The sequence below is a fragment of the Fulmarus glacialis genome, unplaced genomic scaffold (assembly GCF_000690835.1).
Source record: "Fulmarus glacialis isolate BGI_N327 unplaced genomic scaffold, ASM69083v1 scaffold12702, whole genome shotgun sequence".
Lineage (NCBI taxonomy): Eukaryota > Metazoa > Chordata > Aves > Procellariiformes > Procellariidae > Fulmarus > Fulmarus glacialis.
In genome coordinates, this window is record NW_009195963.1 from 29,188 (window position 1) to 45,162 (window position 15,975).

The window sequence follows — 15,975 nt, forward strand, 5'->3', positions numbered from 1 at the left end:
TTCAGTGGTTAAATACTATACAATAAATTTTACAATTAACATATTGATGCAATGAGACCAGGAAAGGTAAGCTGTAAGCAAAATGTATCTTGGAAAGTACAAATTTCTCTCCTGTCCAGTTCTTCACTTCTGAGAAGATCGCGTACCCTGCCGGCACCAATTCGGCTTCATCTTGCTGCTCTGGGATACTGGTGCAAACTAGCAGCGGGGGATGCGTAATGTTGCTAAAGTCAGTCTCATCTCCCTTTTTAAGCTTTAAAAATGCGATGTATAACCTATAACCTATCGGGATTTTTAGGCTGGGCTTCCCTTCGCTGACCGAATGATCCTTAGCAGGGAATTTGAACTGGATTGTCCAAGGAACTTGGAGTTGCAGCGGGGTATTAATCCCACAGAGCAGGGCACAGGATGATTCTCTGCGCGAGTAACTGAACTGCAATGGTCCTCAGAATCCTAATACTGATTATTGAGATGTTAATACCTTAGTGCTAATTAATAAATACACTGTTATTCAAAAGCTGCCTCTAGCTGAAGAACATAAACATGCCTTAGCCACCCTTCTCGTTTTGTGCATTTGCAATGCGTCTGTGCCCCCGCACCCCCGTGCCTCAGCCCCGCGTTGCACACCACAAACATCACAACCTCACGGTGAAGACTCGTGTTCGTTTGCTATACATCTTGTGATCACTGACGTACACGGTACCGCATCCTAGCTACGGCGGTGCGGTGTCTGTGGGTGTGGTGGGAAAAGGTACGGGTCTCCTCTTGGAATTATTTCCGTATTACAAACAGAAAGCCCTTAAATGTCTTCCTTTTAAAACAAAACAAAACAAAACACAAAAGCCAGTAAGTGCAGCTGAAGCCAAGGTTAATCCCTCGGCGGACAGCACAGGAATGCATTTAAAAGCAGAGCACGTCCAAGTATTACCTGTTCACAACCAGTCGGGATGCAGGTCAGGTCCATAGGAGACCAGTCACCAAGCTTTTATATAATCAAACCAAACTAAACACCCAAAAACAACACGTATTTTACATTTTGGTTAAAAATACTGAATAATGTATTGGTGTAAAAAGATACCCAATCAAATCAAGTCCTATTGCTTTGATTAATTTGAGCAGGTACTTCAATTTTAGGCACTTGTTAGCTACGGTCGAGTGGAGAGCCCATCGCTGACGTTCCTATGCACCTTCTAGGTCTTTGAGCCCTTTAGAAAGGTAAATTTTACTGTTCCCAAGGCTGTAAATGAGTGGCAGAACACAGAGTTCACACGAACAAGGTATCATTCAAGCACCCCCTTTCCTTGACACCTGCAGGTCTCCAGCTCACATGGTTATTTCAGCACCGTTTGCAGAGCGCAAGTTCTGATCATCAAAGCGCCGCCGGACGCTTCTCCTCACCGCGTCGGCCCGTCGGTATGGCTGGTTTCTAAGATCTGCGGAGAGGAAAGCGGCGTTCGTAAACACGCACGGCTCGCCCTCGTGCACACACACACGCACACACGCACGCACACGCAGTCTAGACAAGGAAAAGTCCTGCTGGAAGCCAATCAAAGCAGCTTGTGTAGGAACAGGAGAAGGGACTTCAACCCAACGAGAGCAGAAGTGAGCAAATACTGACGTGCCCTTTTACTACGCACCCAAGCAGCAGGTAATACTGGTGAAATGCGCTGAAATGCTGGTGAAACTAAATGGAGTTATGCCGTCAAGTTAGTGTGAACGTCTCCCCACCCACGGGCTGCTAGTGTTCATTAACACCAGTAAGGAAGGCATCGTCAACTGAAATCAGTCTGCTTGACGTGTGCCTCGGTCCTTCACGCAGCCTCTCAAACACTAGCGTGAGCTGAAGGAGTTTTCTAAAGCAGGATGAAGCTCACTGAGATGTGTGACCCAGGGTACAATGGTGCAAGTGTTTAGCAACACAAGGGTGGGTCTATGCTCCCTATATACCCATTTATTTAAAAGAGGGCGCCCTGAGAAAAAGCGGCTGGTATGCTGCAACCGGCTTGCAAAGCTCCAGCTGCCGTCCTGCCCCACTGCCACCATCTCGCCCGGCTGCGGAGATGCTTCGTTAGCCGAAGGCAGCGGAGCGGTCAACCCCCTCCCTCCTCCTCCTCGCCGGCAGCAAAGCCCGGCCCGACCCGCCCTGCTGCTGCTGGGGAGGTGAGAGCTCGGGAGGGAAGAGGAGGGAACACCGAGCATGCAACGGAGAAAGCTGGAGATGGACGTGTTGATGAAAGCCTGTGTTACATGTGCTGTTACATGGGTCGCGTCTGTGGCTACGATATAACGAGCACACTTGGTACACCTGAAGACTAATTAGAGTTAAAATACTTCTCTCCTGGAAAATTTGCGTTGGACTGGGCAAACCCTCCCTCAAGTCTCCTGGTCGACTAATGTCTTGATTTAAATACAACTCCCGAACCTCTCAGCTCTCGGTGTACCCCAGCAGAAGGTGCCTTTGCTTGAGGCTGCCCTCTCCCACCTCCACACTTTGAGCTGCTGGTTCTCCATCTCTCACGTCGCGTTCGGTGGCCGTAGCAGGACCGAGACGGGGCAGCAGAATATCCAGGGAACTATGGGGTTGAAACAACCTGGGGACAAGACTGCCTATCTCGGGCTAAACTTGGAAGAGAAAGGGCCAAAACAGAGAGAGTGTGAAGACGGTCACCAGCCCGAGGCCTATGGATGCCCTACACCACAGAGGGTGAAAATAAAGGGTCTCAGTCTCCACGGGCCTTTAGGCTCTCACCAGTATTACTCTTAGCCACATCTACCAACAGGCTGTCTGGCATACAGAGAGAGGAGGAAGCTAAGTAAAAAGTGATGCTTGCCAGCTCTGTGTATCCTCCACCACCGGTGTGCTAGAAGAAATCCTTACCCTCGAGTGAACATTTGGAAATTTAGTGATATTATTCTTCTTTAGGGCTAAACAGAAAAAAAAAAACAAAACAAAACACAAAATGATGGTTAAGTAAAAAATGGGATGGAAAATGAAGAGCAAGTCAACTCAGCATTCAAAACTCCCAGGCACGTTAGCCAACAGAGCAAGAGGGGGTAAGGCCAAGGCTACGAGAGGAGGTTAGACACCGAGAGGAAAGGACAGCAGGGCCACCCTTGCCTCTCGCTAACCAAATTCCAAGCTGCTTTGAAGATTGGCTCCAGGAAGATGATACAGCAATTAACTCGAAAGAGCAAATAACCGTTGAGCTGATTATAGTTTGCAATTTTATTAGAAGCATTCATAAAAATACATATCACAAAAGTGAAACACTGTTGTCTTCTTAAGCCGCTGAGTCCTTAAATCAAGACAACAGTGTTAACAGACATGCTGGGTTAAACACACCCGTCTTACACTTTACACCACATGATGTAAATTGCTCAGTTCCATGTCAAGCTTCTCATCGTCACAATTTCTGTGGTTCTGGCAAATAACCGAGTGTTTCCCCAGCTCTGCTCCTTCCCTCTGCCCCCCTGGTTCATGCTCCGCTGCCGCTACCGAGCCCAACCCCAGCACTGCACAAAGTCCAAGTGACTTGGAACTGGTTAGTGCTCAGTAAACATCTCTGATTTTATTTAGATAAAGTTGGCATGGAACTGAAAAAAGTTAAATATGGACGTGACCGAATGAGAAAAGATTTTACGCTGTTCATTTTATCCCGTATCTCACATGCAGACAAACATGCAGGTGCTGGTTAAAAAGTCTAAACCAAAACACTCCTCGCAGAGGACGTACGTTATTACAGACAACCTTCCAAGCCAGAAAGCAAACCCCAAGAAAGTCCCACTTAGTTCATGCAGACCGTAATTTTGCTTTGGCATACAGCTGATGTATTACATGCATTTTAGATAGGTAGACTGGCATACAGAGAAAGATCTGTAGGCCAGAAGAGATGACATAGAAAAGCCAAGTGAACTGTCACTTCTTGACTGCATTTGATCTCCTAAGTCTTGTGAACTATAGGAAACCTGCACCAAATCTACCGTGACTTCCACCACTTGCTGTTCTATGGCATGAGGGTGAGAGATGCCTTTGAAACACAAGGATGGCCAAAAGCATCAAGCACAAAGTCGATGGGATGGAATAAAAAGTTACTGAAACACAAGAACATGCAACAGAGGTGACATAAATACAACTTCAGGTGGACGCTGGACATTACTATACACTCAACATTCACATGATCCTGGCTGAGATCCGTACAAATGGAGAAGTGTCAAAAATCTACAGCAACCTTTCTTTTTTCTAAGAGCATCAGATGTGAAAGAGGAATAGTTTAGTAATGGAATTCCTCAGTGAGAACAGGTTCGCAGAAAAACCGAGAGCCCCGCTTGGCAGTTCGAGCAGTAAAGGGCACAGTCTTCAGCACTGCATGGGAATAACAGCCAAACAGACAAACAGAGCCGTGAGAAGCGGATCTATCGCATTAGTACAGTGTTAGCGCTCGGTTACGGACACCCAGAGACGGTCTTACATGTTCCAACCAGCTGTCTAATCGCACTGCACTTCAGTAGGCTTTGGCAACAAGGAGTTTTAAGTCTTTGAATAAGCATTTCTTACATTACATCGTTTTCAATGGTTTTGAAGGCTATTGCTAAACGTGCTCCAGAAAGGGTGTGTTGTTAGACAGTGCTCTGCTCCGGATCAGCAGAGCTTTTCTGTGCATCTGATGAGGCACTATCCAATTTAAAATGACACTTTCAATCATTTCCATACCATTGACAGAGATCTCACAGGCCGTATTTGAGTGACCTCGGTCCTACCTGACTTTCTGTGCCTAACCTTTATTATTACATGGTTTGAGGTCCTCAGAGACACCCCCATAATGGGAAATACTAGGCACAAGACCATAGGAAATGTTTAATTTGAGTCTGGCACTCCCTCCGCTGGACTGCCTTTTGCATGTGGATGGTCTTCTGCCACACAATCTGTTTTTCCCACAGAGCAGGAGAACCACTTTACCAATTAAACAAGCTTCCATGAGTCTGAAGGAGTTGTCTAGAAGTAGCAGATTAGATATTATAGCAACTCCGCCCTTTACATAAAGAATATTCTCTTAGGAAGCTATTAATCAAGGTTAAAAAGAGTTGTGAAAGCTTCAAGCATTTCAGCCCTGTCATCTAGTTGGGCAAAAATTCCCTGACTTTCCTTAGTGAGTGGTAAAACAGCTCTCCTCCCCTCCTGCAAGAAAAACTCATGTGAAAAACATTCAGGAGCAGTAGCCAAGGAAATCCTGCCCAAAGACCTTTTTTTAAGCTTCTGTGCAATGGAAACCAAGTACTGTAAAGCTATCGAAGTGTCAAAATCGTGTTCCTTTCACACCATGGGTGAAGAACATGCAGAAAAATCAAAGTACTCCACTCAGAGCAGCTGTATAGATTAAAAATTATTTGACTCCTGAGCAAAATGCAGTTTAGAAGGCAGTTCTTTTTATCAGCAAATATTTGCACCAAAGTCCTGACTGTCTCTCACTACGACAGCGGGTTCTGCCCCTCTCCCTCCAGCCCAAGGTTGAGATCAGCGCAGACTTTGCCTACCAAACTGAGAAGCAGTAAAACCAGAAGCAGTTTAGGGTCATAAATCATTCAGGTTTGACTAAATGATTTGCTGTAACTGTGCAATAATGTGGTGCGATTACTGTTAGTACATATTAATGAAAATGTAGGCTCTTAATAATGTTAAATATCTGTCATTCATTCCATTTATGGGGAAAAAAGATTTCTGGGAAAGATCTGCACAGCATGCATATCCCCACCGGAGTATCTGCTGAGATCAGGCACTGAACTGGCTACTCTAAAGATCAGAGACCGAGTACGTCCCCACATGCTGAAAGAGAAGAACTAAGAAACAGAGCGTGTGTCCGAGGTCTGCGCACGCAGCATTGGCAGCGGACACGTAAAGGCAGGTTACTGGGGTTTTTTTGTTACATACCATTAGCAGAAGTTTCTATACTTGATTCACATCATATAAACAATGTCCTAAGCTGTGCTCGAGTAACGTTTTTTTAAGAAGTACACGAAGCGCTTACAGTAGCTACTAGGCAGATACACATTTTTATCCTTTGTGAAAGGGCCTCAGATCACGGAACAAAAGGCATTTACCTGTTATAATATCTTCAATAGCACCATCCTTCCCTTCGTACACATGCCTGTTATCCTTGACTTGCCGCCGTCTGAGCTCTGCAATCAGCTCTTGCTGCTGTCTCTTTGTTTTATGTGAAGGAGACTGAAAGCAAAGAAGAGAGGACTTGTAAGGCCTGACCTCCAGCTACCCTGCTTCTCTCTTCCTCAACATCAAACACCAGGTGATCCCACCGGTAGCAATCAGCAAACAGTAACTGCCAGTGTTCTGCCCAATTTTGCAAGACCAGGGAAAAAACACGTGTGCGGTTAGCTCACGTCCCACGGAGAGGACGGGCAGAGTCACAAGTTAACCTGGCTGCCAAGCTGCTTTTCTTTCTCACATTTGTAATCCACTTCCAAGCCTTCTCATCACTTGGAACTGGAGCTCCAAGCTCTCACCTCTGAAAAGGATTAGGGGAACAAGGAGAATAGGCTTTTCTTCCAAGGGAAAAAGCTTGGCTGGGAGTAAAGATCCCAACAACAGCTGTAGGAAGCAGCACCAGCCAACAAAGTGACTGTTTTAGAGCCATGGGAAACTTTCTCCAGCAAATCTAAGGTGTTACCTCAGAAAAAAAAAAAAACACGTCAGGAAAATTTCTACGAAACGGTAACGTGGGGCTCAGTCCTGCTGCCATGCTCGGACAGGGAAGGATCTGGGGACGATCGTTCCTGTCCCTGTAAGCAACGGGAGGCTCCGCACACTGAACACCAATGAGGTTTTAACAGATACAAGGCTAGAGCAGAACAAAGTTTAGCTAATGGCAACGTGGACGAGATTACTTTCTATCTCTTCAGTTTTTCTTAATTTTGCAGACTTCAAAGTAACACAACCATACACTTGTAGTCTTTTAGCTTATTTTGGTTCTCTCCTCATAAGGAGAAAACTTCCAGCAACTCTATTCAGAGGCAACTATAAGTTGGACAATTGCAGTTCTTATACAGAGCTGAGGTTTCTGAACTACCAGGGAAAACACATGCACATGATGGCTCCTGCCTGTAAGATGTATCTGTTTCCTACCTTTTGGTCCTGTTGCTCCATCAATGCTTCTTGCTCCATAAGTTTTTCCATCAAGGCCTGTTCCTGCTTTTTCCTCAGCTCATTTTCCTCTTCTGCTTGCTATTTATCACAAAAAAGCACAGGTTATAGCTTCCAATTGCTAGAGGGAACCTAAACATTACAAATGAGTAACGCTATCACTTGCTACCACGGGGCTTTCCAAGGAAGCAAGCTTAGGTGTAGCAATTGAGCTGCCTCTAAGACAGTCTGGAAAAACTGGGCTGGGAGAGACCTTCCTAGGTCGCACAAACCATCCTCTCCCAGTTCCAAAAGATGTGTATTCAGGGTTAAAGGTGTAAGCTGCAGCCACCCAGACATTAAATTTCTGAGGATTCCTCCAGCGTCCCAGACAGCCGTGTTGTCTTTAAGCCCTAAAATAATCCCAAAACAACTATTTGTGCTGCCCCGGGCTGGTGTTGCCGTGCTGCCGGGGATGGCTCACATTGCATCAAAGCTAGAGGGAGCCACAAGCTGCTTTGTTGGGCGCCCCGAGCCACACAGGTACCAAATCAGTTCAGAAAGTTCAGAAAAAAGTTCAGAAGGACAGAAGAGGAGGATGCTCCTGTTTACCTTGTAGGCCTTCACAAACCGGACAAACACTGGGAAAAAGACCGAGGGGGGTGTCGTCTTGGGATTCTCCCCAAAGTACTTCACAGCATCATCAAAGGCATCCTACAAAAAGCACAGATTTACTGCGTTGCACGTATTTCAAGATAAACTCACCATCCATTACTGCAGTATTCAGTGTAAAAGGTCTAGATTTCCTCTGCATGTGAAACCCTTGGCTCAGACCAGCACACCTACATCTAGCACTTGAACTCAGAACAAACCCACATTGCTGCACCTTCTCCTCCCTTCTGGGTAGATAAAAGCACATCCTTTGCAGTGACGTGCTGCTATTCACTGTGTCACTCACACCCCCTCACCAAACCCCGAGAATAAAGAAATACCTGGGCTATTTTGGCGTCATCCTGCAGTTTCTTCAGCTTCCCTTCGTTGTTCTGAATGAACTCCTTCAGCATCGTGTTGTGGTCATGCATGGTGTACTCACGCTTCGTCAGATCCAGGCCCCTCTGCAGCTCCTTCACGTCCAAGAGGACGTTTTCAAGAGACACTAGGAAATAAAAAAAAAATGCTGCATCGCTCCTGCTCCACAAGCACACGAACCCACAGCTTGAACAATTCCCCACCAAGAAGTGCCCCCACAGCCCATGTGTGGTGTGCCATGAAGTCCCTCGCACGGCATGTGTGCCACCACCGCTGGCCAGGCACAGGAGGGTGACAATACCTGCAGCAGCCTTCTCTACGTAATGAAGTTCGTTGTAAAAGAGGGATACGTGCTGGTACTTCTCCTTGACCACATTTGAAATATAGTGCAGCAGGGTCTGCTTTCGGTCTGTTGACTTTGTTTCTAGGAGCTGGGGAGAGAAGGCAAAGAGATTGCTGGGTGGAGGTGCAGCAGGCTCCAAGCAAAGTAACTCAACCGGTGCTCGCCTTTCCCTGGTGTTTCTCCATCTGATAAATGAGCTTTTACAGACGTCCCTAAGTGTTTAGCAGGTGGTTTTCAAGCTGTGGTCTGCAGAGCCTCTGAAGACATGTGCCTTCTGCTAAGTGGCCCCCCAAAACAACAACAAGCAAAACAAACTCACACCGCCTGGCAGGGAGCACCCTCCCCGCTGCTGCTCTCTGCCTGGAAAGCTGGAAAGCACTGACCGAGTCCCCCAGCAGCCACTCGCCGTGTACATAAAACGCATTCCCACCCACAAGACACCTCTGGTTTACTTACCAGGTCTAAACTCTGTAGCTTAAATCCATACACGGCTCCTCGTTTACTGCTGTTCATGTAGTTTCCAAGAGCCAAGATTATCTGCCAGAATGAAACAGAGCAGAGCATGAGTTTTCAGGACAAACGCATGTCAGCATCCAGGTACAGTTTCAGTGTATGTAAGGGGACACACCGGTGAGTGATGGAGCTATTGAACGTACCTAAAATAAGACCTACCTCCAGTATTTTCTTAAGCTTTTGGGATGACTTTATTGAGACAGATGCAGCTATTATTGCGTGAAGTTGCTGCAGGTAAACATAGGAAGAGCTTTGGTTAATGCACATCCAATCCAAGAGTACACTTAAAATCTAAACATTCACATTGTGAAAAAACCCTCTTGTTTTTCATCCATACTGTGGGCCCCAGCATGAATGTTATCCTGCCCTGACACATCAGGATTTCAAACAATTCATTTGCACCGCAGATTTACCACAATAGATGTGGTTGGGTAAAAGTGTATTTACATTTCAGTCCTTACGACTGTGAAAGATGCATCAGGCTGAATGGGACACACTTCAAAGAGCCCACGGACCAGCACTGATAATAACTTTCCCTGATGACACAAACAACTAGATTTTCATTTAAACTGGTTTTAAACTTCCACAGGGTAAAGAAATAGGACAGTATGGAGCAGTGCGGGGTACAAACAGCACCTGGGATATCAGAGTCGTTGGTATACGAAAATATAGCTTGAAAACCACTTTTTCATTTGTGTAGTTGTTTCTTGTTCTGTCTCCGTGAGAACTAATAATCACTTCACAACACTCAAACCATCTCTCTTGTCTTAGAAAAATTAAGATCTCTATAACCTTCACCAACTGTCCCACACCTTCGCATGACTGCAATGCTCCCCGCAAGCTGACTCGCGCCGCAGAGCACAGCTCCCAAGGGGAGCCTGACCCCCCGGGAAGCCCTGATCGCCGCACAGCCTATGCATTCCCAGATGTCCCCAGGCGTTGCCCCTCACTCACCGGGGTCAGCATCTGGATGCTTTCTGCAAAGTTGCCTATAAACGCCATGATGGTCATCTTCTGCATCAGCCTCTCAATCTTGCTGAACTGCATCATGAACCGGTCTTCGTCAGACAGGTTCTCGATGGGTTTCCTTTCCCGCTCGTAGAGCCGCAGCACTTTCACTTCGTTCTCCGTGGGGAGGAACCGCATGAGGCATTCAACAAAATCCACCGGCAACGTTTTCAGGTCAAACCTACGTGATACCAAACCAGAAGAAATGGTGTTACGACAAGGCTCTACAGAAAATGATGGAAAAGTGAAAGAAGTGAGAAAGCTGCCAAAGGCAGCTCTGCCTCCTACACTGCCCAGCTACACATGAGCCTGAGTCAGCAAAGCAGCGAGAAACTATAAAGAACCTGTGAAGTTACTCCTGCCCGTGTTGCCCTGGCTGGGGTGGGGGGCACGGTCCTGCACGTGAAGCTCTCTGCACATGAAGATGCGAACAAGGTTACCGTGCTGATGTGAATGGTGCTGATGGGCACCTTGTTTCTGTTCTCAAAGACGTGGTCATTCCCCCCACCCCTGCATGGCCACACCTCATTTTTCTCAGAGAAGATACGCGCGGAGGAGCAAATAGCAGTTTTATTCAATTGGGCCACAGCCCTGTAAACCTGAACTGCTGACCCTGCCTCAATCTGCAGGTTTGGGTCACCCTCCTCACCAGCCCAAAGGTAATGCTTGCGCATCCAAATTTTGAAGATATTCCTTAACGGAGAAATGGGAGATGTTTGTCATAGCCACGAGTATTAAGTGCTTCTGGATGGATTCAGGGTCAGCCCCAAGGAGCAGGTACACCTGCACTCCGTCCCCGGGAGCTGCTGGAGTCAGCAGACAAGGGTCCGTATCAGCGTAGGATGGGGCACAGCCGAGCCCCGCACCGCACTCCTGCGGCGGGGGTCTGCCGCGTACCTCGGGCACACCTGCATCACGTTTGGTTTGGCACTGCCTGGGGCCATTACATAAACCTAATTCTATGCAAAACCTTTCCAGTGCGCTTGGACTAAACTCATGCTTTATGGAGCAAACTAAAATAGTTGCCTCTTCCTGATACTCTGGCTTTTGAGCGTTCATTACAACAGAAAGTATGGTGCAAACAGAATGAGTGATGCAGTATGCAATGGCATACTGTGCATATACATGAATTAGCTTCTTTAATAAAAGAAGTGTTAATTTGTTAAGCCTATATAGTGATACAACAACATAAAACTGCAAGTCTTTTATTTTAGTTCAAGGGAATCTGATTTCTGGGAATTCAGAATGGTTCCATCCTTACTCCTGGATTTCTTCCAGATGCAAAAACATTTACATCAACTGCCAATTCAAAACCATTCCACTTACCAAAAATCACAGTAAATCTTAAACACAATTTCTCTGCTGACAAGTGTTTTACTTACACGTGAATAGCTTTGCATATTTCATCTGCCGTCTTTCCAGCTTTTCTTAAAGTAATGGCAAGATTTTTTGCCCTGTTGGCATCCAGTAACGTGACTTTGTTTGACCCTTTCTGAGTTATCTTTTGCTTGCTTGAAGTAAGATCAATGGCTGGACCTTGGGCTTTTGTTTTGAATATTTCTTCAAATTCATCCACATTTAAATCCTAAAAAGGAAAGAAAATTATTTATCCCTCCCACGGCAAACACTAAAACCCGCGCTGCCTAATATTGTGCCAGAACTGCACTACAAACGCTGCAACGCTGTGACTACAGCAGAGTACTTTGATCAGGGGCTGCAGGATGTAACGAACACGACTCCATCCCCAATAGCCCCATATATGTTCAGAAGTTCAGGAAAATAGTCATGTTAGCACTCAGGCTTTCTCCAGCCACGTGCCTCTTCAGGGCACGGGGAGCACGCAAGACCTGCGTAGTCAGCTCCGCTCTGTGCTGCTTTAGGCTTCGTTCCCTGGCACGCAGCCACCCACCCAAGCCTAACTCCTACAGACTGGACCAGCAATTTTAGGCTGGGAAAAACGCATCTTCCTCATCTTGGTTGATCTGTTTTAAACAAATGCACACAACAGGTACGCACCCTTTATAATCGATACTACCAGCTACCATCCCTAATTCTCAACCAAGGCACTCACGCTGACCCACTGCGTACCAGGGGCCACTGGATGAGCTGTTTGCCAAAATAATTGCTGCAATCTATCCCTGCAAAGACCAATTCACTTGTGTTATGGACAGGAGCGGGAGGCAGAAGGCAGCAAGCAGCACTCATACCTCCAGGATCCTTTCGTCATCTATTTCATTGAAGACCGTCCCATTGATCTGGTTGGGTTTGAGGGCGACCCAGTTGAACACCGGCATGCGGAACTTGGTCTTGATCGGCTTCTTGATTTTCACAGCTAAAGAGAGCAGAGGAGAAGAAATAACAAATTCCCCAACAGGTGAAAAACACCCCGCATGCCCAAACTGCAGCTTTCAAGTCGGCATTTCAGCACTGGAGGAAGAACTGGCCAGAGCTAAATTATCACACTGGAAAGCCTGGAAAGATCTTGCTGCCCTGACCAGCAAACGGCGCCGAGAAGCTTTCATCCAGCTCCTCAGCTGTTTCAGGCCCAGCCTCTGCAGAACCAGACTGAACGCCAGAGGCTGTGAAAACTTCACTAAAGGAAATGTGTTATTACTTTATTACTGCATGTTGTCTGGATTGATTTAAAAGCCCAGGCTATTTTTAAACACTACAGAAAATGGAGAGAGTGGTCGAATTTAACCCTGCGCTGCTGGGTGCAGAGCCCACCCTGGTGTGAGCTGATGCACAGCCATGCACAGCTGATCTGTGTCACAAAACTCAACGCAGAATAGGTGACAAGAAGAAAAAAAAGCCCCTTTCCCAAAGTTTTGGTACAGGGAGCGGCCCTTCCCACTGCCTGCTGCAATGGGGCAGTGCTGCTTCTCACCAGGTTTGTCTTTTAAAGCAAAAGGGGGTGGGCTGCAGCACACCTGAGCTTTAACATGGTTGAAGTAACAGGTTTAATCTTCTTGTGCTGTGCAGAACCAGTAAATGATTTAGTAGCTTACACAGAAAAGCTATGAAAATGAAGACTGACTACTCTCATTAATCTGTGAACAGAGTACAAAAAAGCAACGTTGGAGCAAGGAAAACAATACTTTTCTATCCCTATTCCTAACAAGCCTGGAAGGTACGTGAATAATTTCTGTAATTCAGTTCTCATTTCTTTGTATCTTGATGTAAACATGAAGTTGTTAGTTGCTACAAAATCAGGATGCTCATTCAAGTGATCAATCAACGTTTTGGTCCCGAATTACTTAGAAAATAAACTGTTTCTTTCCAAGCTGCAAACATGAAACAGAAACCCTGGTCCTTCCTCTCCAGTGCTGGAAAAAAGAGCCACTCAGCCCGCAGCGGGAGTCAGTGGCAGAGAGACATGCAGGGGACAGCCCCCGCTCCCCGGCCGGGGACGCTCAGCCCCGCAGCACACACAGGCAGATTCACCGCTCCCCCCAGCCGAGGACGGATCACGTTTGGTTTCGTTCAGTCCAGTGTTTGCTCCTGACTCCTGCCTACCCCGCATTCATAGTAGGAGCAATCTTCTCCAAATATTTGATGCTCTGTAGAGATGCTAGATTTTCTTCCCCTCAGTTTCAGAAGATGGCCAGGTTCCCAGGTTGCAAAGCACTTGAGTAAGTAATTATTTTACTTTCCCCTAACAATTCTGTATGTATGTTTTTGCCACGATAGAGACAACCTATTTCAGGGGACAGTCCTGTTATGCCCTGGAGCTGGGTGAATGCTGAAAACATCTCTCGCTTTGTCATTCCATTTTAAAACAAGAGTCGAGTTGTGTGTCCATGTCCCTTTCAAGCTCACGCTCATTTTGCAGGGACATCACAAAGAATAAATTACTGGCAAGAGTATTTGCTTGAAACAAAGAACCATAAGTGAATAACAGGAAACATATACAATATTCAGCTTGAAAGTCTGTGTATTTTGAGAATTATATTCATCCAACTGGAAGACAGGAACACACGTGATCAACTTCTGCTCATCTAAACTAAACAATTTTATTCTCTGCTTAATTAATGTGGTTACTTCAAAATAATTCCTAAAATCAAAAAAAGAAATAGCTTTTTCCATCTGAAACACTCATGAAAAAAAAACATTTTCTACTCATGCATACATTAGAATAGATTATTAACTGCTCCTGGGTTATTTCAGGACAGGAAAGGAGGCTAACTGCCTCATGGGCCAGTTCCTGATGTAGCTTATCAAAATCTCTTAAAATTTCCCTTCCTCCTCCGTTACAGAGCCCTGGCAAAGTGACGTCCCCGGGAGTTGTGCCGCTGCCGGGACCAGACCCCGCAGAGGGTACTCGCAGCCGGCGAAAGCTGCCGCAGCTCAGCACTTGGCCTCATTGGGAAAAGCCTATCCTCAACGTAACCGGTGCCGAGAGCACGGCTCAAGGATGGCTCGAAAGAAACCGCATGTCTTAATTACTTGCTGAAGTGCTTTGCTGAATCAGGACCTCCCAGGTGCCAAATCCTGATGGTTGGCAGCATCCCCAAAGCTCCTGTGTGCTCCGGCTCTGGCCAGCAAGCCCCTGCACCAGCCTCCCCCCTCCCCACTGCCTCCCCATCGCCCACACGAGTCCACGGGCACACACACAGGCACAGCACAGAGGAAAACGCAGGGAGGTGGGTAAATACTTAGCAGAAAGCAACCTACAGAAGAGCTTGATTGGCCCGTCTTACCAGGAAGCAGAAAGAACAGAGAAAAAATGTTAGTAATGGTCAGAAAAGCAAAATTTGTTATTTCACTGACTCCCCTATGACCCAGAAGGTTCCTGCCCCGAGAAACGCTCCTTTCTGTGCAGCCGTCGTATCAAGCAAAGGTGTTTTCACTCTCCTTCCTTCTCCTAACCCACTGAAGAACAAAATATCCATCCCACCCAGCTCTGGGCATCTCACCCAAGCACCTAAGCGAGGAGCTCTGCTGCGGGGGCTTGCCCCTGCCATCAGCGCAGCTCAGAAGAGCCACGTGCAGAAGCAGGGCTTGCTCCACTGCTCCCATCCCCAAAAAATACCGCGAGGATGCCGGGCTAAGGCACGGTGTCTGGGACAGCAGCCCTCCGAGCACCACCACGGCCACATCCAGCACCCCAACACTCTGCACCGCGGGACCACAGCCTGCTCTGCCAAACCCGTCGGGAGGGACCAGCCCGTAACTCAGCTGTGTCATGCCTTTTGTGCTTTTTTTTTTTTTTTTTTGGTAATACACCCTGGGACCCTCTAGCTCCATGATGCTTTTTGCTTTCAGAGCAAACTTTAAAGGCTGGAATACTTAATCGGTTTTCAGAAAAAAAGATATTAATCAGAGCTCCTCGGTTTCTCTTTCTGGACTCATACCATGCTCTTGAGATTTCCTGGGGGGGTAGTGGTGCGATACCAATTAGCATTTACTTGCTTGGCATATGTCAGAGAGTGCATAAAAACATGATTAAAGACAATCAGTAAATTTTTCTTCCTTCCAAAAAATTACAAAAGGTTTGCCATTTTTTCGCACAGATATTTCTTCATCAAGTTCTCAGAAGAAATCAAAACCATGAAGCTTTGTGTTTCTTTCAAAGCCATATTTTGTTTGCTTAAAGCCAAAAATGCTCATGTTTGAAAAGTATTTTTGGCAATAGCTTTAGTTTCACTGAAGAAGCCGTCTCTTCCAGACCAAACCCAAACTGTTTGGTTGATAAGTGCTCTTTCCTTTTATAAACCCCTCTAAGTATAATATCAGTAAGAGATAATGGGTATTATTTAGGTGATTAAGAGTAACAAAGTCCCACCCTCGGTACCCTGTCCGCTCTAGCGATATGCCCCGACCTTGCCTTTGCTTACTTTGCCAGCAATCTACAGCATGCTGGGGAGACGCGCGGGCGTTTTACCTGCAAGCCCTGAGTTGAACACCACGGTGGGAGAGGCTGTCCCGGGCAGGGGGGGTGCCGACGGCG

General features: G+C 46.6%; 1 protein-coding gene across 1 annotated transcript; it reads right to left on the reverse strand.

The window, feature by feature from the left end:
• Positions 1 to 1,323: 1,323 nt before the first annotated feature.
• LOC104072538 (formin-like protein 2) lies at positions 1,324 to 15,967 on the reverse strand. The gene is made up of 12 exons (XM_009572039.1): positions 15,910 to 15,967; positions 12,233 to 12,357; positions 11,408 to 11,610; positions 9,972 to 10,206; positions 9,177 to 9,245; positions 8,961 to 9,041; positions 8,463 to 8,592; positions 8,125 to 8,288; positions 7,745 to 7,846; positions 7,136 to 7,234; positions 6,097 to 6,220; positions 1,324 to 1,433 (listed from the first exon to the last, which is right to left on the reverse strand). Exons 2-12 carry the CDS (start codon positions 12,317 to 12,319, stop codon positions 1,324 to 1,326), a joined length of 1,404 nt encoding a protein of 467 aa, XP_009570334.1. The 5' UTR covers positions 12,320 to 12,357; positions 15,910 to 15,967.
• Positions 15,968 to 15,975: the final 8 nt, after the last annotated feature.

Excerpts from the sequence above, each read along its gene's own strand:
- LOC104072538 (XM_009572039.1), bottom strand. The coding sequence starts at position 12,319 with ATGCCGGTGTTCAACTGGGTCGCCCTCAAACCCAACCAGATCAATGGG. Across the intron at positions 11,611-12,232 it reads ATGACGAAAGGATCCTGGAG|GATTTAAATGTGGATGAATT; the intron begins GTATGAGTGCTG and ends TTTCCTTTTTAG. Across the intron at positions 10,207-11,407 it reads ATATGCAAAGCTATTCACGT|GTTTGACCTGAAAACGTTGC; the intron begins GTAAGTAAAACA and ends GGTATCACGTAG.